The sequence below is a fragment of the Sesamum indicum genome, linkage group LG12 (assembly GCF_026168435.1).
Source record: "Sesamum indicum cultivar Baizhima isolate 11 linkage group LG12, ASM2616843v1, whole genome shotgun sequence".
Lineage (NCBI taxonomy): Eukaryota > Viridiplantae > Streptophyta > Magnoliopsida > Lamiales > Pedaliaceae > Sesamum > Sesamum indicum.
In genome coordinates, this window is record NC_142668.1 from 14,816,848 (window position 1) to 14,841,885 (window position 25,038).

Sequence of the window (25,038 nt, forward strand, 5' to 3'; positions counted from 1 at the left end):
AATCAACCACAGGGTAATTTACCCTACCAAAAATATTATCATCAATTTTCAGAACTCTTCTAAAATAACATCAAACATTTTCAGTATTTCCCAACACACACTCCAAATTTTTAAAAACCCAAACTCGGTTTCTCAATCCTTTCTAAACCTACATAGAACAACTTGAAACCAAGTGAATAAGCCCTCACAGCCACTAATCATGTGGGGTGGGTGCCTCAGGGCTCACTAAGTTAGACACAACGCAGAGAGTGCTACTGCTTTCTGGGAAAAAAACATACTGTGACCAACACATAGCCATACCTCTTTGGAGCCAATACAGCTATTGAAAATAACACAACTAAAGCCTTGCTTCCATATTTAAACAAAACTGAAAAGTAACAATTACAATACATATGTTCAAACTCCTAGAGGCTATCATAATAAATGAAATGTTTGTGTCTCTGACCAAGGAAATATAAACTCGACAAATAGTCATATATTGAAAGGAACAAAAGAATTCAACATTTCCATCTCTGCATCCAATTGGGGCGAGAGCTTTCTTTTGTAGGCCTTTACACAGAAAATCAGACATGCTGTGTGGACTTGAAATGCCACGTGATCCAAGACTTGCAACAGGAGGTGTTCTCCGACTTAGGTATCATCAACTTGAGAATGAAATACAAAGCTGGGAAATGTGGTGGTAATGTCTCTGTTCATAGAAAATAATCAGATTCAGGGACTCAGAAGCTATGTTCTAAGCATAGACTGACACTGAACCTAAGAGAATAATTCCACATAAATATATTTCAAGTTTTACTTACAAATTATAGATATATTTAGCGCCTAAAGAAAGCTACTAATACAGGAGAGGCATTATAGACAACAAAAAATGGTTTCGGGATTTGTTTGCATGAGATAGATACATATATTTACAAATCGTTTCCTGAAGCAGAAAGAAGCAATTGTTGTCGAATAATGGCATTTTATCCCACTTCAGCAGAAGACTCCAACCAAACAAGATATGCATATATGCAAGAGCGTGTATCTTTATCACATATGGATGGTAAATATAATTAATTTTCTGGCTTGAAGGATTTGCAGGCGAACCATGATCCACTCCTTTATTTGAAGTATGTGGAGATAATAAGTTAAACTCATGACAATGTTCTGAGCAAACAAATCAATAAATAAAAAACCACTAACGCAAACTACTAATTACTTTTGTGGGCCTTCAAACTGCCACATTGTCTCCCAAAAATCAGCTGAATAAAATGAAGTTCATAGATCTCACTAAAAATTATATGGCAAACTTACTTAAGGTATTGAAGGGTCATATTCTTTAAGAGAGATGGATGCCGCATCACAAGATTCCTCCACTCTTCTTTGTCAATCTTCCCATCATGTTTGGTATCCGCTTCCTCAAACGTCTGAAACCAAGCAGTGACATAATGACTCAGATTATTGCTGGAGAAAACTGCTAAGACACTCAGGCTGAGTGTCCAGGGTGCCCACAGAAATTGATTAATTAGTTTGGGACAAAATTATAAAAAAGAAAAAAGCAACTGCGAGTCTCTAAGTCTGCCACTCAAGCAAAAGGCCATGGAGAAAAAAAGGTAAAGGTATAGAATTCAACAAACCATCAAAAGAGTTAGATATGAGTAACAATAAGGCCAGGGGCTTCACCTTGTCAATGATACTCTCTATAACATCATCTGAGAGGTTCATGCCAGACTCAGCCAGCGTTGCCACCACCATTTGCTTTACCTACAATAACCCAATGATAGATCATGAACTCGATGGGTTAGAAAAGATGAAATGATAATTACTAAGAGATGACATTTACACTCACAAATTTCTATAAGGACATTCTTGAATTATGAGAGGTCGTATAAACTTGAAGTCCTTGATGTACACAACTACATACACACACACACACACATATGTGTGTGTGTGCACTTGCCTGTCTATGTCAGTCAATATCAGGTAGCAACAGAATTTCAAGGGCATATGTTGCTTAGTGTTTAGATGCTCGTATTGTCACTAAGCAAGTGACGAGGAAAGTTGATTCCAGAATTCCTAGTATTTAGTAGTATAATACACATTCCATCAGTGATGGTACGAAAGAATGCTTAGACAAGAAATACAAGTTCATAACTGCTAAGTGCTTAATAAATTAAATCTGGTTTTTTTTCCAAAAGTGGTTAAGCAAGCCACTCAAGGTTGGTCTAAGAAGCCACGTTCTCCAAATAATCTCATAAACTACTCTTGATACAAAAGCAGCTATCACTTTTTCACCTAACAGTATCAGTATGCAGTACAATTAGCCAACAGCTGTTACAGCTAAATTTTATCCTACAGTGTTGCATTACAAATAAGCTACCATCTAGTAGTGTCCTGTACGAAAACTAAAAGCAACAGAATACAAACCATTAAAATAGTATGTAGACTACCATTGTATTTATATGAAAGCAGTCACATTCACATCTTGACAAAATTTAGACTGAACCGAAATATTCTTATAAACCTCCAATTTTCCAAAACTTCTATTGTGCTGTCTTTCAAGGAAAAAGAGATTTACCTCCTGTCGTTCAATGAATCCTTGCTGCTTGAGATCATATAATTGGAATGAAACTGTAATGGTAAAAATTTGGCATCAACAGCTTGAAGGAAAATCAAATTCAATGAGTTTTGGGGGACATTAAATTATGTACATCTTCTTAACCCACCCAACCCCCACTCAATACAAACCAAAGAGAGAGAAGAAGAAGAAGAGATAAAACAAATAAATCACATGGCTAAAAAAATTAAAATTTGAAAAACTGGAGGTGCTACACATGCAGAATTTGTAATATCCCTAATCATTATGCCTCAGAATAAATACGTAATTATTCAAGAAGAAATCTGTCAGAGATTAGAACTGTAAACCCAAAGACCAACCATGCAGTGATGATACTTACAGTCAATCTTGTCATCAAGTGGAGCATTTGGGTGAAAAACCGAAAGAGCACGTGCAAACTCTTCGAAGTCCAATATCCCATTGTGCTTTGTATCAAACAAGTCAAATACCTTGCAATTATAATAACTGGTAAGAGTGAACTAACAAAAAACAGAAAATGATGATAATAGCAACAAAGGCAACGACTATAATGTGAGAGACAAAAGCACAGTCAAATTTGCATGACAACATTAGAAACATGTTGGGCAAACCCATCAAACATTAGGTTGAGACACTTCACTTGGAGTGTGTATTTAAGAAAATATTCCGCAGAGATAAGATATTTTAGTATTTGGCTCATGAAAACTAACCCTGTCTGCTATTTTTAAGGAATTTGCAGTATTTGGCGCATGAAAACTAACCCTGTCAGCAAATAGACTCTCCTTTTTGTTTGTCTTAAATAACGCAAGCTGGAATTCTTCCTGTAAACGAACATATAAACAAGTCAAAAATACAAATTAAGATCCAGTAAGCAAACCAGTAACAAGAGGAGAAGTGCAGGACCAATATAAATAAACTCAAATTGAACTTCGCAGAATTAACCAATAACCAGATAATAGCATCAAGTACCTTGTTGATCAGGCCATCATCGATCACAGCACTACTGATCTTTTTAAACAATTCATACAATGCTTCAATTTCACTAACACTAACTGCATCAGAGTATCAAAGAAACAAAAGAGCATATGTGTTAGATTGATACAAGCTGCAAGATGCCATTTATGCAATTCACTAAACCAATCTTCCTTCTTGTTCAACATGGAAATATTAATGCCAGATGAAATTTTCTTTTACCATCTTGAATTTAATTAGTTACCATCACCCAAAACAGGAAAAGCGGGCACCTAGAGAGGAAAGACAAGTAAATAATCAAACTAAAATAAATAAAATCCCACCAAACTTGCATTCAGAGTGCTCAATTGTATCATGCAAAGATGCACACAAGATCTTCATTTACTTCCTCACTTCTTCAGCCAAATAACACATTGGACACCTTTTTCTTCGATAAGAAATACTCCAGTTCGAGATATCTTCTGTTTCTCTTGTTCAACAAGGAAATTGCTGACCCAGCCAATGGGAAATAGTTAAAATTTAGAAAATATAGTTGCTATTTCGCAACCAAAATATTGTTAGAACTTTTTAATATTTCTTTCTCTAGAGTTGCATAACCACATTGCACTTTTTGTCTGATCTGGACATGTTCCTATCAGCTACATAAGACATAACTCAATTATGTTATGGTCTGAAAACTGGGTAGCAAAGGTTTGCTCGTGGGTGGTTGGTAGAAGTTCAAGAGTAAAGCAATCTCAAATCACCACAGCACAGTTACAACAAAAACCTACGTGTCTATAAAAGGAAATGTCTAAGTCTCACTTCATTGTGATGGGCTGAACTGCACCCAACAAAGTGCAAGTGCATCAATTGACTTTTTATCAACTTCAGTTGCATTTTTTAATAATCATTTCATAAACTCTACCACCTATTATCAACCCATAATCTCGGTCCAACGAAAAACAGCCCAGCGTCACATTAAAAGTAATAACTTAACATGCCACTATGAAGTGTTCTTACTCTGCAAATCTTACTTTTTTGAGCAAATTCTCTACCATAGAATTAATTTGTGAAACTCATGTTGGCAGTTTCAATTTATTAAATTTAAAAATCAGCAAGTCAGAACTGCATTCTCACCCTAATTGACTTTAATAATTTTTTTTATATTTGTACCCACGTGACATATATGCTTGTTCAGATCATCATTAGCATATTTAATCATTGTGCTGAATTTTGTCAACAAAATGAATTGGAGTCACAGAAATTATTACTGCTTACAGACCAGATAAAATTAATTACAAGAACCAACAACAACGTCAAATATTGGCATAGTTTTACCACAACTTAAAAAAGATGCCCTTTCCTTAAGAAAAATGAAACAGATATAACAACACCAATCTGACTTCACCTAGAAAAATTTTGATAAAGTTCAAACAATAAATGACATACACACTGTCTCCCTGGCTAAGGCTTCAGGATTCTGGAGGCCCCTGGGTTGCTTGTTTATATCAGAGTCACAGCAATTTACGACAGAAGAAAGCAAGTGTTTTACTCCGTCTAAGCACTGCACCATCATCTTTTCCAGAAATCATAACACTCCATACCTTTAAACCAATAAAGTGAATTTCTTGTTATTCAATATAAGAAAAAAATTACAAGTACTAGTAAATGTATCAATCAAACTTTATAATTGCAGACTGATGTATAGAAATTAGAGAATCCAGTGAGAAATTTCCATGAGGGGAATAACAGCATAAGATTTGCAAATTAGTGGTTTTGAGATTTATTAAGCATCAATTAATCAGATTGAGAAATGACTGCATTTGTTTGTAAGTGTAAAGTTGTAGAAGAGAGTTGAAAGGGTTAAATCTTTTATGTTCTTTAATAATTTTACCATAAAAATTTAGCAAAGTAAATTGCATTTTAGTTAAATTGAACATTATTAATAGAAATCACCAATATAAAGCACACATGATAATGGACAAAGGAAGTATTACCTAAACCAGAGAAAAAGAAGACATTCAGAAGGCCATCAATGGTCAGAGATTCAGTCAAAAATTAGAAAATATTAGTCAATCTAAATAGGCACATTTATCGTTTGTGCCAAATAACTGCTAAGAATATCATTAATACCAGTGTGAAGTGTTGCTGATTTGTTTTCATGCTTCAGGTGTAAAAATTGGAACTTATTCTTGCAAACAACTAAAAGAATCATTTCCTGAAATTTTCACATAACTTTGAGAAGACTTATACTCCTCGGAAAATCTCTCTAGGTTGCTAAACACGCTGTACAGTGCTTGTGCATACATGTACGTAAAGTATGCAAGTTGTATCCAATCTCCATTATCATTTATTTATCTTAGCTACTCTGTTGTATTTACAGGCTTCTAGATCATTTAAAATCTTATTTTAGCATTTACTGCATGCCTAGTATTGCAAGCAAATTCAAGAGCATGCGCTGATATGCATTTTCACAAGAAAGGACGCTCTGTTTTCAACACTTACAAGAAAGGAAGACCGGAAATGAGACCTGATGCTATCAATAAAAACTTGACCGAGTGAGAACTTTATTTTTGGTCCTGTTTATTTTTCAAAATCCGATTAATGGATTCATTCGACATGATCCAATTAAGATAGGTTTTCAGAACAGAACTTCTTCTAGTAGGACCAAGTTTGCAGAGAATACATAGATTCTATAAAAGCTGTTCTAGATATTCGTCTTCACTTCAGGGAAATTATCTTAGAAGATGCAATACATGCAATTGTCAATTTGTAGATCTACAATTGCAGATGGCCAACTAAAAACCCATAAAATATTCACTTCTCCTACATCTATGATAGAGAATGCAAAAGACCCATAGCGAGATATTGCCACATCATTACCACATCAACGGCCATGAAAACCCATACTATCGCAACCCAGGTTGAATCACTTAAAAACGGAACTTACACCTACTCGTCCGGATGACTTGCAAAAAAGTACATAAAATTCTCGAAGTTCGAAAAGGTAACACATTCCTCAACTATTAGTATCTTCCTCAACAGTTTTAAGCATGTTTAATCAATTCATTCTACAGGGATCCTAAAAAGAAATCACTAAAATCCCAGGACAAAACAGCAATACCTTGCTGAAGTACATTTAAAATCAACCTGAAACCTAGAAAAGTAACAATCAGCCAAACACAAAGTTCAAATCACACTAAAAATTAGCCCGCAAAATCAATTTCAGAAAAACTAAAAAAATACAATAATAATTCAAGACATGAAAAAAAGATGAGGAAATTGGATTGGAACACAAAAGCATTGATCTCAACATGCATTGATCCAAAATACAAACTCGCCGATCCATCCGACAAAAATCTCAAATTTTTGGAGGAAAAATGCAGTACAATTCAGCAAGAAACAAGCCCAACTAATCAAAACACAAATACGACACACACATATATAGAAACACATCAGCAAAGCAGATACGTACACGAGAAAGAGCACAGAAAAGAGGGGTACCTTTTAAGAGAAAATTGGAGTAAAAGATAAACAAAAACACAACATTTTCTGTGCTGATTCACTATGAATTCGAAAAAAAATATCGAAATCGCAATTGGGGGTTTTGTGGTTTTCTCTATCTTTTTCCCCCAGGAAAAGAGGAAAGCACAAAAGCAACAAATGATTGGAATTGAATCAATATAGTAGTGAATTATTGAGCGATGAAAAGGAATAAAATAGGATAAAAATAAATAAAATTGGAAAAACTAAGGAAATAAATCAAAATTGATATTAAATTGGAGGAGGACTACAGGTACGGAAACCTAGAGAGAGAAAGTGTTGGCGTAAGTGAATCAAGAATGCAGTCAGCATATGGGAGGCAGAATTCGGTGGGGCCGCGCCGCTTAGCTGGTGAAAATGCTGTCTCAGCATGCTCTATGTTATGGCATGTCAATCTTCAAAAATACAACTTCAATTTATTATTTTCTAAGGATAATTATATTTTCCTTCTCTCTATGAGATTTAGAATAATTACATATAAATTTTATATAATTTGAAAAATTATATTTATCATCTGTGAAGTTTATTTTCATCTAATAAATTAATTTCTGCATTAGTCATAATTAATCGAATTTGCTTGTATTAATAAAAAAATCTATATTTACCCACAATTAACTTATTACTGACTTATTTCAGGTCAAATAATTTTTTTATAATCAAATTACGCTCATACGTCTTCACGAGTTAATGTATATAAGGAGATATATTTTCACCGTTATAAGGATAGTTTAATTCGAAAAAAATTGTTTGACCTGCAGTAGATCAGTAATAAGTCGATCGATGGTATAAATCACTTTTCATTTAGTTTTCTGCTAATATCAGCAAATTTAGTGAATTTTGACTAATGAAATGACTAATTTGTTAGACGAAAACAAACTTTAGGGTGCTAAATATAATATTCCAAATCATAGAGAGTTTACGTGTAATTACATTAAACATAAGGGGAGGGGGTGTAATTATCCCTATATTTTATAATATAGATTGCATTTATTTATTTTACCTAAAAGGATTTAATAGATAGAGGATCTTTTTTTTAAAGTTGCCTTCTATTTTGTAATATACATTACAATTATTTATTTCACTTAAAATGAACCAAAATGGAGGATTTGCTAGTACAAGAAACTATGAGTTTTTTAATCGATTAATTTAACACTGTTTAGTATGTTCCGTGTTAAATATTATTTTTAATATATTTTATACTCAACAATATTACCGTCTACACACATAACACACCCCATACCGATAGGTATATTGATGTGTAGAGTTTAAAAGTTCATTTCGAGACTTATATTTTTTGGAATATAAATTGTTTGTTTATTTTATGTAAAAATAAACAAAAAATAGAAGATTTTTTAGGAAAATATGAGTATTTTTAGTCTATTAATCGAGCACTACCCTTAACACACCGCTTATCGAGAGCACGTTGGTTTGTAGATCTTTAAAAAATGCATCACGAACCTTCTATTTATGTAATTAAGGTTGTATTTAATTATTTTACCTAAAAGAAAAAAAAAGAAATGGAGAAAATATTTATTAAAAAAACACGAGTTTTTTTAAGCCTATTAGTTTAGCACATCATTTGTTGGGCAACGCTATTCTCAACACATTCCATATTGGGGACATATTTAACTTAATGTCGTATTTTTGACTTTGATAGAAATCGTAAGGTACATAAAACAACAGCAACAACTAGTTGTATTTTCGATGTCATAAATTATAAAGTACTAATAATAATAATTTCAAAATTAATGTGATTAAACTAAAGGAGTCTTTTAATATTTCTAATACAAATTATAATTTTCTTAGTATTTTCCAAACGTCTCATTAATTACTAATATTTTATTTTTTAATTTATAATTTAAAAAGAAAATCCAAACAGTTTTAAAATAAAATAAAATAGTTTTAAAAATTCCATAAGCTCAAACAAACCCCCTCTTATTTTACATTTGTGTGGTTACATTGGATTGGGCTGACAATGAATGCAGATCCAACGTATGTGCAGCTAAAATAGCCCATATATTTATGGGCCGATTCTGAGCTTGAAAAAGCGACTTATCTCTTCTACGATTAAACATGAAATAAAAATAAAATAATAATAATTGATATGAAATATAAAAAAATGTTAGATAAAGAAAAAGAGAATGCAATGATTATAAATAATTTTGAAATTAGTGAAATCTGTTTGAGATAATTTTTCTTTCAAATAAAAAAATTATTCCAGGATTGACAACTTTCGACTTGATTGGATGGGGTGAGATGAAGCGTGTTTTACAAGTAAGCGCAACCTTAAATATTGCTGCCTACAAACAAATAATTTGGGTTAGAGTGGGACCCATCCGGCTAACCTTTTGATGTTGCATGTTTACGTGGCGGAGTCCTATTAGTAATACTTTTATCATCACCAAAATTATGTTTTATTTGAATAAATGATAGTATTTACAAATTTAATTTAGTGTTAGTATTATTTTCAGAAATATAAAAATTCTGAGTATAATGGACTTTCTTTCAGTTTTACAAATTTAGAGAAAATTACTTTTTCTTTTGTAATTTCAAGATAAAAATAATTAATTACACTAACTTTTGGAAGTCTATATCTTAACCCTAGGTTTTATATTAGTGCTAACTTTGTCTTATATGAACATTTTAGATAAGTTAAGAATTAGAGTGGCTGATGATGATGGCTCTTTATATATATATTTTACCCACACATTTAATGAATTTTGAACTCAATGTCTTCACAATGAAATACTGAATCCCAAACCATTGGGCTGTCTCATAGGGACAATTTGAATGTCCTAATTGTATTTACATATTCTCGTTCACTTGTCTTTATCTTTTCATGACTCAATAGATTTATAGATCTTAAATCCTCATTCCCCTGGTGTCTCCCATCTCAAATCCCTGGTGTAAGGACTTATAATATTGTTACATCTTCCACATCGATTGTAAATAAGAAATGATTGAAAACTAATAATATTGTCACGTTTTTTATATCGATTGCATGTGAAATGTTGAAGTAATTTATAAGTTTGGAAATCTGATTCAACTATATAGTTTCTAAAATAAAAAAGTTAGTATAAAGTTGGAATAAATAATACTTTATACGTGAAAAGTGGTATGCAACATCAATATTAAATAAAATAGAATCAGCATATACCCTTTTTTTTCTTTTTTTTATCTAAAACAAGGAAATCTTTGTAGCCAATAATCACATGGATGCTGTTTTTTTTTTTTCTAATATCCTGTTTTAAAGTAAGAAAAAGAAAGGGGGTTTCCCTTTCGGACAGTGGTGCAATAGATAGAGTTGTAGCCGTAGGCCTAAAAGAACTTATCCTCTCCTTTCAACTCACAAAAGCAAAATTAAAAAACAAACTAAAAAGTGCAAAAAGTAGATTTGTGTGGGCCTACTTGGTTCTCATAAATTGCCCAACGCTACAGTCTACACCTTTTTGCTTATCCCAATCCCAAGAACACACACCCACACCCACACAGAAGCGTACACAATATCTGCTATCTCTCACATCCTTCCCGTCGTCGCGTTTCTCGGGCTGCGCATGATTCTTGAGTGCACATAGGTATGTTTTTCTTTGATGTTTCTTGAGGTGTTTTCTCTTGCTGTTTTGCCGCTGTTCTTGATATCAAGAGCTTCTTCAGATACTGGTAACTTTTAAGTTTTTACTCTGTTTTTGGATTTCTTTATTGTTCCTTATTTGCTTTCGCTCTTTGTTACGCCTAGGGGGTTTATGATCCGCTTCTTGTAAAGGGTATTTTCTGAGCTGTGGCTGATCTTTCAGTGGTTTTTATCTTCTTGTTTTTCTTTTAAAATTTGTTGCCCTTGCTGTTGAAGAAAACACGATCTTGATCATATGTGGGTTTTTATTAAGAAGCTGTGAGAAAGATGAAATTCTTGATTTTTATTATGTATAATATATTTTCTGTTCAAGTTTATTCATCCTATTTGCTCTTTGTGACGACTTCAAGGAAGACTTCTCTATTTTTATCAATAACATAAATTTATTCTTTAATATTTATGAAAATACCATCTCATGAATCACTTTGCCACCACTGACTTTTTTCCATTAGTTTTTAAGGAAAATAAATATAAAGATACAATATTTCATGGAATATGAGTTGATAAATAGCAGAAATTCAGTTGTTAATTACTACCATTTATGCATTCTTGCAGAGTTGAGAGTTGCGGTGGTAAATCAAAATGGGCCAATTATGTGATTTTTGCAGCGAGCAAATATCCATGGTCTATTGTAGGTCCGATGCAGCGTGCTTATGTTTATCCTGTGATCGGAACATTCATTCTGCAAATGCTCTTTCTAAGCGCCACTTGAGGACCCTTGTATGTGAACAATGCCATCATCAGGCTGCAGTTGTCAGGTGCATGGAAGAGAACGTCTCCCGATGTCAAAACTGCAATTGGTCTGCACATGCTGCCCCTTCTTCAGCTATGGAGCACAAAAGGGAGACAATCAATTGTTATTCAGGATGCCCATCTGCAGCTGAGTTTTCAACGATTTGGCCCTTCTTTTCTGTTGATTTGTCAAGTTGCAATCTTGAAGCCGATTCCATGAGTAATGAAGAGGAATATGAAAGGCGCCCTCAATCTCAATCGTTGCCGATTGGTTATAGTACAGAAGATGCTGCTCTGGATACCAATGCATCTAAGCTAGAGCAATTTAATGGGAGTGAATCTTTTAATCCTCTCAATCAGAAGGTAATTTCTAATCAGGGATCTTCATAAATAATCTTCAAGTTGAAACATCAGAAATCCAAATGGGAGCTTTTGTTCAGCAGACCAACAGCAGTGTAGGGGAAAAGGTCCCTCATTCAATTGGTTTTACCAAATCACAGTTTTACCATTAATTAGGTTTGAGTGGCTTATAATTTACAGCTAATACTTGGAAGAATTTCTTTTTCTCTCCTCCTTTCATATGGTAAACATATGGACTATGGATACTGGTTCTCGTGTTTCTCCAATAAAATAATCTACGACGACTCTCTAGAAGTTTCTGAACTTCTTCCCTTTTTTTTCCCAAAAGAATCTTGGGAGATGCTTCAAGTTTCCTCCATTAGTTTACTATGTTCTTTAATCGACATTCTATCTTTGTACTAGCTTATTTAAATGGAACAGTAGTACTATTTGATTTGCTTCTACTTTGCAAAAGAGAAATCATCTAGTCTGAACTTATCCTATAATAGGTCCAATTCCCCTGCATTCATGCACTTTTGGCTGTTGCTGTTGGTTGACTGGGGCCAAATGCCAGGAAGGTATGCTACTAACCTTACTTTATTTCGGGTCTAACTCCTGCCCTCCTATTAATTTCACAGAACCTTTTCATCTGACCAGAAATTTTGTAGAAAACACTGAAGAATCACATGATTTAACTATGGAACCAATGGCTATGCAAGCTATTCGTGTTAAAATAATGACTGGCAAAGATGTCCTACAATATCCAGAGTCTATATTCAACACATTACCCTTGTTAATATACGTGCAACTGAATTCTTTAAACTTTAAAACTTAGATTTTCTGGTGTGCATCATCAGTGCCAACAAGGAGGAGCAGATTCCTAATTTTAAGTTTCCATCTACCTTTCTAATGCCAATTATGGCCATTTAGAGGATATGGTAAATGATTTCTCCAACATGAACTTTAAAGAAATTAGATGCCTAGTAAGGTGTCCATACTTGTCAAGCGAAATATTTCTGCATTAATTCCACTATTATCATATTATCTCTAAAGGATTAAGAACCCCCTGGTTTTTTCAGTCTTCTTACACATAAGAAACTGCTTAAATGCAGTTTAAATGCAATGTCCGTGTTATTAGGTTAATGGGATAAGAGAATTTAAGTGTCACTTTACATCTGTAGAATGCTCCAGTAGAATTAAGTCAAAGGCTATAGTTAAACTTGTCATGATTGGATGTGTAACATGTCTTGGCATCACAGCTAATCTACGTCATTTCATATTCCTGTATTGTCTCCTTAAATTTTGTATTAGTTTTATACATGAATTATTACGAGCGCTAACTACTATGGTTTGGATTCATAATTATGCAGGCATGTTTATCGAGAATAAAGCATCTTGACTCCATTGATGATACTCTCTACCTGGACTTCGGTATCTCAGATATCGACTTGGATTTGGAAAACTATGGAGCAGTTTTTGATGAACTTGATGATCCACAACAATTTTTTGAGAATGGTGGAATTGATAGCTTGTTCGAGCATGGTACTGAATGCAATGTCAAGAGTGTAAAGGTAGCAAATGTCTGCCCCATGATTTCTTATGTTACTTAAACGGCATCTTAGATATTTGCTTGCTAGTTCATGTTTCAATTTCTTGGAGACTCCACCAAAATTGATGCTTTCTTTTCTAATTTCAACTTTATGATTGACATGATTTCTGTTTCTTATTACTCCTGCAACTAAGTCTCCTTTGGCAATATATTGGTATGAGTTCACACATTAAGTGGGTTATACAATCCATGAATGTCTTGGAGATCTTAAAAGCTTGCTTATAAGCTTTCTTCGAAGTAAACCTTTTAACATATGTGGCTAAGTAGACCAACTACATCTGGAGGCATATAAAAGATATAGATCTTAATCCTTTATAATCTTATGATGATCTTTAATAGATGTCTATTACTCAGAGTTTGTGTTCAAACAAATTTGTCTGAAAATATTCCAGGAATCCAGCTCCAAGAGTGAAACCATGCAGCAGGCATGCAGTAAACAAGTATCTGCTGACTCCATTACAAGCTGTAAGTCCGATACACACATTTGCTTTACAGAACCCGCGCAATCTACTCTCTCACTTTCGTTTCTGGCGCCGGATCATGAGTGTGAAACTAAAGATCACCTAGATTGTGAAGGGTTTTCAATGGCTACAATAGAGGAACATCCGTGCAATATTCCTTATCCTGGAAATCAGTTTTCATCAGCTATCAGGGATGGTGCAGTCTTGCGGTATAAAGAGAAAAGGAAGTCAAGGAAGTAAGTATAGTTGCCGTAAAAATTTCCAACCTTTCTTTTCTATGGCATAAAACTGAATTTGATTGATTTTGGTTGTTTGAACATTTAGATTGCTTAAGAAGCCATGCTTTATAAAAATAATGATTGTGTGCGTCCAAACAGGTTCAATAAAAAAATAAGGTATGCTTCACGCAAGGCGAGGGCTGATGTTAGGAAGCGTGTGAAGGGACGTTTTGTGAAAACCGGTGATCCGTATGATTATGACCCGCTGGACTTGACAAGAATTCACTGAATGTACAGTTTCCAGGGATCACTTGGTACGATATGCTGTATTTTAAAGCCTTGAAATATGTACGCAGGGGGTGAAGTAATGAAGACGTTTTTAGGAGCTAAATCGAAGTGCATAAATAATGAAGTCTTGGACCAACCACCTGTTTTATTTCGAGGAAGGACATGCAGCGAAAGAGAAAGAGATTATTTTCCTGCTTATACTTTCCTTAGTACATTAAAGAGCCATCTTCTGTGCATTAAAGTGGTGACCAGATTTGCAACTTTTGTGAAGAATTGCAAACTTATGATCTTAGCTTGCTATTTGTACCTGCAACATCCATGTACTTGATTTGGTTACTCAGAAGCCCTGTAATATGATACCTACTGCTTCGATATATGTAAACCCAAAGTCAAGGTTGTATATATTTTTGCCAGGTTTCTTGTTTCTCTCTTGCTCTGCTCGTGTTCTGTGTATCCATTTCTTTTTTCCTTTATTTCTGCGCCTCCTTTACTTCCATCGTGTTTGTTCTCTTTGCTTGTTTTTTCTTTTTTTCTTTTTCAATCATCTGAAATATACTCTACTATTGGTTGTTTGAGCAGTGGGAACTGTCAAAGTTCATACGACGGTGTTCGTTCATGCAGATGGATTAAAATTGTGAAAATCATGCGGTCAAGTTTGGAAGTTCATTGAATAAAACAATCTGATACACAGATCCCTTTGATTTCATTCATTCCAAGAGCTAGTTATTGAACAGATGTACACACCGGGAGCAATAACAGGAACAATGAATAGCTTTATACATACGCTATTGTTTACATTTTAAAGTGCATAGGATATGTGCAGAAATTCACTCTGCCAGTGGGTGTGAAGCATACACCTTGTGGGTTATCTTCCTCCGCCTTAGCTGCAAGTCTTCAGGGCATTCTTCTCATTTAATCTCTTTTTGCATGAATTCAACTGAATTGCAGAACCCCCTCATCTCTGATTTCCCTTCTCGATTTCTGGTTGGTCTTAGTGGCAGCTTATCATTAGATTCAAGAACTCCAGCGGTTCCAAGTTCTCGAGATGTATGCTTTTTATTTGTTATATAGTTTCCTTTCTCCTGTTCAAAGAAGAGAATTTGGACCACTGTTCGCAGCGGCAAATGTTCGTTCCTAACAGCATGGGCGCGTACTCCTGGTGACAATTTTTGGCAATCTAGAACCCGACAGAGCTGTTTCTTTTCTATTTTGCTCAGTTCAGGATGCTCCTGTTGTAGAGTAATATAGATATAAACGTTGCATGAAGAAAACAGATGTAAAGAAATGCACATGAGACTTGGAACTACTGATTAAGGAGAAGCAAACTTGTCGGTTTCATGTATCTAAGCTAACTTAAAGGTAGTCTCTACTACATCTAGCTAGCAGCACCATACCTTGAGGTAAATGTTAATTGCCTTGTAGAGATCATCGTGGTGGGGCCGTGCAATCCCTGGCAGAGTTTCAGCAAGAGATGCCACCTTTTGAACTGGCATGTTGGCATCCTTTGCAACCACTGGCAGGTAGGAATCGATAAGCTTACCGATCTTTTGTATGGACATTAGTAATCGACTTTCATCTGCAGGTGTTTGTCTTCTCCACTGCCGCAAGAAACTCTCCAAAACCATCGTAACCATATCAATGTTGGTGGAGGTTTGATCATTAGGGGTCTGAGCTGGAAGCAGCAAATCACTCAATGTAGCCTCCTCGAGTTGTAAACCTGAGAGCCTCAAGAGTTCTGCTTTTGTTACCGGAGAAACTGCAAGAAAGTTGGTGATTCTAAGGAGTCTCAGCAAGAATTTAATGGAGACAGACCCTTTATCTGCCGGAATCAGGCCCACAATGGTCTCAAGAATTTTCTGTTTTCTGCCTGGAGAATCTTGTTCTTGAGAAGTTGAAGTCTCATTAGGCCTATTTTCTGTGATCTCTGGCAGCCAACGGCTTGCATAGACGTGCAATGCCTCGCCAATGAGCTGTGGTTGCAGCATATTTGTTGACTTAACAGCAGCAACTATGCATCGGAATATGTCTATGCCAAGAAATGATAAGTCCTCAGTCCACCAGTCCCTTGGCACCGATGATTGGTGGCGCTTTGTCCAATACCCTGGTCTAGTATACGTATAAGACCATGTAACCTGAAGAGCGTTTTTATACATAATTGTACATAATTACTATAGATAGTAGTACAGAAAACCATGGAAAAAGATACATATACATATATATATACATATTAATTTACACTAACCTTTGTTGGAGGTGTCAATATCTTGTCAACAATTGATTCTATGCACCTCCTGATAATACCAAGATTTTCTGACCACTCGTACACTTTCTCAGTGTTCTGAAGAGTCAAAATGGAATCCTTCCAACCTTCAAGAATGCATGATGAAAAGAAAGCCTCCAATTTCATGGCCAAGTTTCCCTTTTCAACTGCTTCAGTCATTCTGAGGAACTTTGCAGCACAGAAAGCAGACACAAAATTGTGGGCGCTGAGGTTGATTGTGATCCCATAGCAAAACTTAGCACAGAGCTCGAAAGCTTCCTCTCCCCCGGGAATGTCGTGCAGGTCCAGGGCAACACTGTTGGAACGATCATCTGACTCAGAGCAAAGGCGTTGCAACAGTCCGGACTTTGGAAGAAGAGGATACTGTAGCTAGGCAAGACAATCACACATTTGAGTGATCTCGATCGGACATATACAAAAACATACTACAGTACTCTATTAGTTTCTTTTCTTACATGACTATATATCTGATCAGGGTATTAATAGCTGTGATATATTTTACCTTATGGAGAAGGTAAGTAACGTCGTTTATCTGAACAGTGAGGTCACTTGGTACATCAGACATCACTGTCCTGAAAATTTCAAAACTACATCAGCATTAGCTGATCATTTCAGAATAGCAATTACAACTAGGGTTGCTAAGGTTTGCGTTTGTACCTAGTGGCCTCCTCTGTGTAGAAGGTGTCTGGACGAGTCCCCAGTTTCATGAACTTCATTTTAACTTCCGTGATAATTATGCTTTTGCAAGGAAATTGCCACTGCCGAAATCATGGAACTAGGACTTACCACCTTCTCCTATGTATAAGTTCACAATAAATTCAACCTTTAATACTATAGATAGAAGATACACTGGACAGAAATTTAAGCAAAGACTGCGTCGTTGCTCGTTGTATAATACGAGAAAAGACTGCGAAGTAGCAAAATCCACCCTGACATTCTGTATATTGACTACTTACTGTTTAACCTGAGGCGCTAAAATTAAGCACTTCATATTCGAATCCCGACATCCGAATAAAAGCAATCAGAAATCGTGGAGCAAAGAAAAGTGCAGTGTCTCAATGTCTTTGTATACATGCTAGAGCTAACTAGCTGAAGTTGGGCATCATCCTTTTGAAATCAATAAGGATCCTTAACAAGTTTCGGACGTAAGCTTTGAAAATTTCCCATTGTCCATACTCTACAAATGGAGTTGCACTAAAAAGTTGATCATAAAGTTGTTTACCTTTCTTCCCTTTCCTGAACAACTATTGCACAACACAACATATACAAACATAAAGTTGGCTTCAATCTTTGTGAATAATCAGAGGATAATCATGCATGTACAAAGAAATGATAAAAAGCCAACGGTTCATACATATTGCATTACCTCAAAACGGGAAGACTGGCAGTTGATTCATGCATGTCAAGGGTTTAGGAAAGGAATTAAACACAGTTTTTGATCAACAGACAGGAGACAAAGAAGAGGAAGAGGGGAGAAAAGAATGCTCATTCATGGACAGAAAGAAAACCCTACACAATATATGACCTAGAGAAAATATTGTACACAAACGTGCTCTTAGTCAGCTTAATTGGTAATAGTTAATGCATCATTTAATATAGAAAAAGGGCAAGAATTCAAGAAATAAGTTAATGATAATCATCAGCACCCTATTTTTCAAGCTGATTGAGAAGTTTTGTTGAGCATGCAAGTGGGTAATCAGCTACTACCAATTCTTGAAAAAAGGGTTTTTCATGAAGTGGGGCCCTGTTGGAAAGATGAGGATCATGTGGGCACTTTCTCATCATACTTCTCCCCACTAGTTTGGTTTAGTCGTCTTCTTAACCTTCTTCTTCTTCTTCTTCTTTGAGAGGGTTGTATACTTTGTCGGCCACGTGTCTTGTCGGGTACCGTGGGATTCGCGATATCTCAATTGGGACTGGTCGGAGTTGACACGGTGATGGTACATGGGAGTTGATGAGATTAGATGTATGTTGGTGTTTATGGAGGCCACCCAACCACCACTTTTCTCCTATATATCTCAATGCCTTGTCAATCATAATAGCCATTTATTAATATTCTTGTAAATGCGATTTTGTGAGAATAGTTTTTGTTTAGTTTGGGAGTTCAACTATTTCCTACTCATTTTTATTGTCGGGAGCATTTATTTAGACTTCAACAGCTCAATCTTATCACTTGAATAATGTCGATTTAAAAAGAAGAAACTTATGTACTATCTAAGAATATACTAATTAAGTCTAAAAAGCAAATGACGATGTTATAAATAATTATTATTAATTATTAATTATGTGGACAACAACGTGGAATATCAACGGAACAAAATACTTGTCAAATTCCTCCTCTAATTTATTAATCACAAAGCTAGATCTTTCTTTCCTTTATCTTTTTTTGAATAATTAAGCTAGATTTGATACTCATCTTATGGCCTATCAAAGTTGTAATCCTCTATGTAGCCTCCTTACCTGAAAAAGATGTTGTATGATGACAGGAGTAGATGATGATGACAACAATCATATACATCAATAACGTGATCATCATCGTCATGGATACCAATTTACATAGTTCCGCACTAACGATTCTTTTATAATTACTGGGTATCTGAGCCAGCCTTTTTCCAAGATAACCCATGTGACTATTCTTAAAGAAAATCGCATTTTCTAAGTTAAACGGACAAACATATTTTTTTTACTTCCAAAGCAAGTAGGCAATATGGTTTGCCTTATATTTCTAGCAATTCAGACAGGTCAGACCTCAAAATCGTATTACAAGATATGGCAGTAGTCAGTTTCCCACATCATGATACAACATAAGTCGTGTTTAGTTGATGCCACCACATTTCCAATATCGAGCAGAACAAATAGGGAATGTGGGCTCGCAACTTTATAATTTAAGATACCCGTGTCCCATCCTACACAACAAAATATTCCTCCTGTTTATTTGTTTAATTACGTGTTCTTGGCAAGGAACGATGTCTATGCTTGTCTGAGTGGTGTTATTGATCACTAGCAATATTTATTTGGAGTAATATGAAGTAAAATATACAATTTTAATGAAATAGAAATGCAGGAAGAAGTTGAAAAATGAAATCAAGCACTGGTGGATTTACTGGCCTGTTTCTAGATTGGAAATTCACAAAAATGTTGTAAATAATTGAAGCACGACTTTACTTTTGAACGCAAAGCAAGTTTTTTCCTACACACAGACCACGTGACTACAGAGACTTGTCCCTCAACAAGTACAAATTGGAGTGTGAATATTCATATTTTTTATACAGAGTAAACGGGACACACAACAATTGTGTGTTAAAGCTAAGACAAAGTTGTTACACTCCCTATTTTTTTTAAGACTTCGATTGCAATCAGAGGCAGCCTGCATCATGGAGGCTACCACAACCACTGCCGATCACCCAGAAACTCAACAAGTCCTCAATGATCGGTTAGAAAAAGTGTTGCAAGATTTCAATGAATTCCGAGAGAAAATGTCACAGTCAAGTTTGAGTGGTGCTATGAAACTTGAAGATCTTATTGATTTGTATATCAACAGTGGTGGAGAGAATTCATATAGCATGTCACAGACCACACAAGACCACTTCACGGCGATTCTTGAAGATTTCAACAACTTCGAAAACATGCTGCAACCAAACCAAGTGGTATCCGCAGATATACAGAGCAGGAATGAATTCAGCATTGAGACACAAATTCAGGACAGTGAAATAATGATCAAGGAAATGGCAGAGGATATAAGCCACAATACCAATGAAAGTTTTCCAGCCGCTTCTCAAACTCTGCACACAAACTTCAATTTGGGATTGGATAGCGGCAGTGGCAGCAGCAGTAGAGTGACTTACATTAGATATGGTGACTTGAATTCTTATGAAGCAGCTTCCGGTATAATTGGCAGTGTTTTTGGCAGTGGCAGTGAAACAGTATTTGATTCTGTCATGAGATTTTTCAGACCTTGGGGTGCTAATGAGAATGCCAAGAAAAGGACTATTAGGAGGAAAAGGGTCAAGAGGAAATACAGAGGGGTTATAGAGACTGAAGAGGAGACCTCCCTCCGGTTGGAGAGAACAAAAATTAAGAATAGAGAGGCAGCTGCTAAAGCAAATGCAAATAGGCAGGTAGATTCCTTTCGTGGCAAGAACTTGATCATTCAACAACCTAATCATTAAATTAGAATCTTTAAAATTGAGAACACTTTCAGACCATTCAAGTTACATAGAGATGAAATTCTGCTAAGTGTCAAAATCAATATATAGAAGTGCAAGTCCAGAAATTTAAAACTAATAACTGATTCAAGGCTTACCAAAGATAAGAGTAATGGATGTCACACAGAATCCAACTTTAACAGTATCCCAGACTATGAGTAAGGAGCAAGAACAGAGTAGCAAATGCGACTTATTTTCTGTTTTAATCATCTTCGTCAGGCCCATGAAGCCTACATACAAATCCAGCTGTCCAAGCTTCGTAGAAAGAATAAATTTCTGAAAAATTTGATCACGGTAAGACTGTCCTCAAAACTTTGTGTGGCCTTGAAACTCAATTTTGGGATTATATGTTAACAAGCATTCTCATATCAAAAACCTTACAGTTTCTAAAAGGCCACAAGAGGATTAATCTGTGTCCAGAACCATTGAGAAGGACCATCTCAGGACCTCAAGGAATTTCGATCATGGACTTTTAGAAGTGACAATAATATGGACCTAATGGACTCGATGCAGATAAAGAAATTAAAAAAGGGTACATTGATTTGCATAAATTGCGTCTGGAGACTGTTTTAATTTTAGAAGATATCAAAGCATGCCTTACATTATTATACATGATTAAAATAAGAGATGATGAAAGACAAGAAAGCAGGAAAAAGTCGTAACTTAGGAGTCCATAAGTCATTAATGCTGATGCCACTTGAACAGACTACACTGATGCTTAATACGAACTAAGAACACATCAATAGTTCAAATGGTAGAAGGATTCAGGAAAGACCAAATACTATGTTCTTATCTAATGCATGATACGCATGGCAAACTCTCTTGTCAGTTTAAACCATACGCAATGCAGCATCTAAATACAAAGAAATACACTATACAAGCAATTAGCTTTAAAATACGTGCAATTTCATGCATATTAACCTTACTTAAAAAAATAACAGCTATTGACATATAAGATATGACCAGACATAAAATTAACATTCCAATAGTCAAAGATTCATTTCTCCAAATCCTCAACTTGTACAAATTCAAAAACAAACATGATGAAAAAATTTACACCTTCTAAGTGCATGACAGGTAAGAAGAGATGATAGAGTACAACAAAAAAAGAATTCTATTTATGGAAAGAGATATACCTTCTGTTGAATCAAACTAGTGGTCTTTGAAGAGAACCATTGTTTACTCAAGAAACAGGTATTTTACTTAGCCAAACAGATCATCATCATTATCATTGACATTGTTGGCCGAATTACTTTCACACTTTTCACTTTCAGAGCCAGGTGTATTTCCTCCACTTTTACTTGGAGAAGCTTCTCTACCACCAGAACCATATGCCCAAGAAGAACCTACTTTGACAGAAAATGCCTCTCCATAAAGATCATCATACATTCCCCCACTCTTAGTAGGAGCCTTGACCTTGTTTAAAACTTGTTTAAGTTTCTCTGTCACACCTGTTTGGGAGACAGTGGCTTGCTTTACAGGGTTCTGTTCCTTCCCTTTTGGTATTACTGTAATCTGTACGAGAGATTCATACTTCCCAACAAGACTTCCTTCTTTCACACCCATAGGACCAGGTTCTGTTTCCACATCAGCTCCATCAGAGAATCCAACAATTTCAACCAGCTCTCCCCCAAACTGATCCTTAAATGCCACTCTTGTTCTTCTGATTCTCTTAGACGCTCTCTCACTTGGCCGATTGTCATCCTTCATAACAGAAGTTTCGCTTGATTCTATCGATTTAGATAACCTGTTGGGCGTTGTCAGCCCATTTAAAGCACGGTTGATGTACGTGTTATAAGCTAAAACTGCTTCTTCATCTGAGGGATCTGGAGGAAGTGGCAAATCAATCTCCGTGGGTTCTGGTGGTGGAGGAAAAAGAGCTGCATTATTCTTCCTCAAAACATAAGTTCTGGTAGAAGCAGCAAACCGCAGCGACTGCCCAACCTCTAGCTCAACAGGGCAATCTTTGGTCAATCGTTCATTTGCAACAAATGTACCATGTGCAGAGCCTAAATCAATCACGTAGATACTGCAAGAAAAAAATACATAAGTTCATCAGTCCTTAAAGTACAATCACAAATGGCATGTCAACTCCAAAAGGTCAAAGAAGGCAACTGATAAAGTAGTTCCTCAAGAGCATGATGATAAAGACAGATATATTCACATACTGAAAGGATAAATGGTTCTGCACAGCTAACTATTGCAAAGGTCATGGAGATCTAAGACCAATCACAGAAACAAATGGCCATTGCTAAACAACCTACCTCATCAAACTACATAGCTTTGTGCAGAGGAGCAGCACTATGTCACATCAAACAAGCATGCGTATATTGTTGTTAACCTCACCATACCGCTTCCTCAACTTTAGGGCATTCTCGTCTATATTCTAGCGATAAAGTGCACCTCACTCTCGTGGTTTTAGTAATCAAGGATACAGGACGTGGTGCATTGACTATATATTTTCGGGAGATCATGTAGGGCAGAGGAAAGCCTATACTAGATATTCTTTATGTCAGGCGCAAAAAACACACCTGAACATTGTGAAAGAAGACAAAGAAGTAACCAAAATGGAACACTAAAATGCTGACGATATAACAAACCTGCCATTTTTATGTGGAATGACAGCTGCATGTTGACGTGAGACAGACTGATGATCAAGCACAAAATCACAAGCATGAAACTGTCTCCCAAATATATGCCTCCTCTTATCCAAATTAATCCGATCAAGAACCTCCCCATCCTTTAAAACTTCAAGATAATAAACACCAGGACGTGGTTCAATTGCCCAATCAGGAGGCAGCCAAGTCGACTGCCCACCTCCAACCTGAGTCACTTGCTGAGTTGGAATAATAGCTGGGGCAACATCTGTCGTCAAAGTCTTTTTCACTGTATTCTGATGGTTTAGGTATTGGTTCGGTGGATATGATCCCTGAACTTGATTAGGATGAGCAGGTTCTCTGAGAGCAGGTTGTGTGGCTGATTTACTGGTAGAATTTGCAGTGACCGAAAACGGTTCCAAAGTCTGGGCTTTCCTGAAACGATCAAGACCCACTTTTCCATACATAGTTTATAGCTCAATCCTCTCATACAAAATCCTTTTGCATTTCCAATCAGGTACTACGAATACAGCATCAGAGCAACATTATATGAAACCACCTCAAACAAGAAATCAAACTATAAAGGCACTTCCTCCTTCCTTTTCAATGTCAACCCCCTGCAAAGTCCCAATCCCGATGATGCTAAGTTCTACCAATGGAATTCAAAATAAAAATACATAACAGGACTAATTATTGTAGACCATTTGGATAATATTAACATTGAGTTCAAAAGGTTGTACAAGTAATAAGAGCCCAATGCGTTTAGAAGTAGCAAAAAGCAGAGAACTCGGTGAATAAGTGAAATTCAAAAGGAACACATCAGTGTAACCACTACTTGATTAAGCCTATCCACGCCCAAGCTGCGACATTTATCTTCACTGCAATGCAAGTAAAACCAGTTCATAAAAGTACAACATATTTTGAGCAGATTATAAAAATAGTTAGGAAGAGAAAATAACAAAAAAGAAGCAGCAAGGGGAGAGAAAGAGGGGGGAAAAACAAAAAGAAACTGACAAACAAAGCGATCAAACAGTTTCAGAAATCCGGTAATTCCAAGCTTAAGGAAAGGGAAATCAGTAAAACTTTAATGAGTTTGACCTGCAATTGGTCCAATTTCTCAATTTTCCATTTGCTCATAAAAGAAATATATGTGAAAGCTGGACGCACCCTACCTCTGACAGAAATTTGTTCTCCTTCTATTTATGGATGTAGATAAACCCTAAAAATTGGCGAAACTTTGGATTCCTATGTTGGAAATTGATGAATATTTAGCGTGGAAAAGAGGGAGATTGTGAATCGACGACGAAAAGCTGAGAGAAAGGGGAGGGAGCAGGAGTGGAAACCAGGAATATCTTTATTTGGGCCGGGCTTCAGAGCTCTGTTTTCATAATATAGAGCCCATTTATTTAAGGGCTATCTTTCGGCCTATTACAACAAAATCTTCCTCACAATTTCTAATGTTGTTCTTCTATTTTACTATGAAATCTTAGGGTTAGGGTTTTCAATCCATGTTTTAATCCCACCTAATTCAATATTTATTTATTTTTATAATAAAATATTAATTTGGTGGGATGAATTATCCCACAACTTCTTTTAAATATGTTATTT

General features: G+C 35.7%; 4 protein-coding genes across 18 annotated transcripts; 1 reads left to right on the forward strand and 3 right to left on the reverse strand.

The window, feature by feature from the left end:
* Positions 1 to 322: 322 nt before the first annotated feature.
* On the reverse strand, positions 323 to 7,320 carry LOC105175214 (calcineurin B-like protein 3). Of its 2 annotated transcripts, none has more exons than XM_011097574.3 (9): positions 7,031 to 7,320; positions 4,976 to 5,130; positions 3,545 to 3,627; positions 3,286 to 3,396; positions 2,937 to 3,045; positions 2,558 to 2,610; positions 1,663 to 1,743; positions 1,294 to 1,406; positions 323 to 688 (listed from the first exon to the last, which is right to left on the reverse strand). In XM_011097574.3, the coding sequence occupies exons 2-9, from the start codon at positions 5,100 to 5,102 to the stop codon at positions 631 to 633; spliced, it is 735 nt and encodes a 244-aa protein (XP_011095876.1). In that variant the 5' UTR covers positions 5,103 to 5,130; positions 7,031 to 7,320; the 3' UTR covers positions 323 to 630. The 2 variants fall into 2 exon arrangements, with proteins under 2 accessions (XP_011095876.1, XP_011095878.1); XM_011097576.3 differs by having other exon boundaries at positions 3,337 to 3,396; positions 7,031 to 7,318.
* A 3,164-nt stretch (positions 7,321 to 10,484) lies between these two features.
* LOC105175215 (zinc finger protein CONSTANS-LIKE 10) lies at positions 10,485 to 14,773 on the forward strand. Its single transcript, XM_011097577.3, has 5 exons — positions 10,485 to 10,644; positions 11,256 to 11,795; positions 13,142 to 13,342; positions 13,773 to 14,077; positions 14,219 to 14,773. The coding sequence occupies exons 2-5, from the start codon at positions 11,283 to 11,285 to the stop codon at positions 14,346 to 14,348; spliced, it is 1,149 nt and encodes a 382-aa protein (XP_011095879.1). The 5' UTR covers positions 10,485 to 10,644; positions 11,256 to 11,282; the 3' UTR covers positions 14,349 to 14,773.
* Positions 14,774 to 15,013: 240 nt separating this feature from the next.
* On the reverse strand, positions 15,014 to 18,300 carry LOC105175216 (Phototropic-responsive NPH3 family protein). Of its 4 annotated transcripts, XM_088876345.1 has the most exons (7): positions 17,995 to 18,300; positions 17,585 to 17,872; positions 17,286 to 17,423; positions 17,131 to 17,200; positions 16,590 to 16,997; positions 15,742 to 16,479; positions 15,014 to 15,576 (listed from the first exon to the last, which is right to left on the reverse strand). In XM_088876345.1, the coding sequence occupies exons 3-7, from the start codon at positions 17,342 to 17,344 to the stop codon at positions 15,256 to 15,258; spliced, it is 1,596 nt and encodes a 531-aa protein (XP_088732471.1). In that variant the 5' UTR covers positions 17,345 to 17,423; positions 17,585 to 17,872; positions 17,995 to 18,300; the 3' UTR covers positions 15,014 to 15,255. The 4 variants fall into 4 exon arrangements, with proteins under 4 accessions (XP_088732471.1, XP_088732472.1, XP_011095882.1 ...); XM_088876346.1 differs by lacking the exon at positions 17,585 to 17,872 and having other exon boundaries at positions 17,286 to 17,417; XM_011097580.3 differs by lacking the exon at positions 17,585 to 17,872.
* A 1,454-nt stretch (positions 18,301 to 19,754) lies between these two features.
* Positions 19,755 to 24,788, reverse strand: LOC105175217 (SMAD/FHA domain-containing protein). 11 transcript variants are annotated; one of them, XR_016063304.1, is made up of 5 exons: positions 24,603 to 24,788; positions 24,266 to 24,308; positions 23,434 to 24,047; positions 21,970 to 22,862; positions 19,755 to 20,786 (listed from the first exon to the last, which is right to left on the reverse strand). XR_016063304.1 is itself a non-coding variant. In XM_020698373.2 (3 exons), the coding sequence occupies exons 2-3, from the start codon at positions 23,895 to 23,897 to the stop codon at positions 22,037 to 22,039; spliced, it is 1,290 nt and encodes a 429-aa protein (XP_020554032.1). In that variant the 5' UTR covers positions 23,898 to 24,308; positions 24,603 to 24,788; the 3' UTR covers positions 21,793 to 22,036. The 11 variants fall into 11 exon arrangements, 1 of the variants encoding a protein (XP_020554032.1); XR_016063302.1 differs by having other exon boundaries at positions 24,171 to 24,308; XR_002288159.2 differs by having other exon boundaries at positions 19,755 to 20,257; positions 20,380 to 20,786; positions 23,434 to 24,308.
* Positions 24,789 to 25,038: the final 250 nt, after the last annotated feature.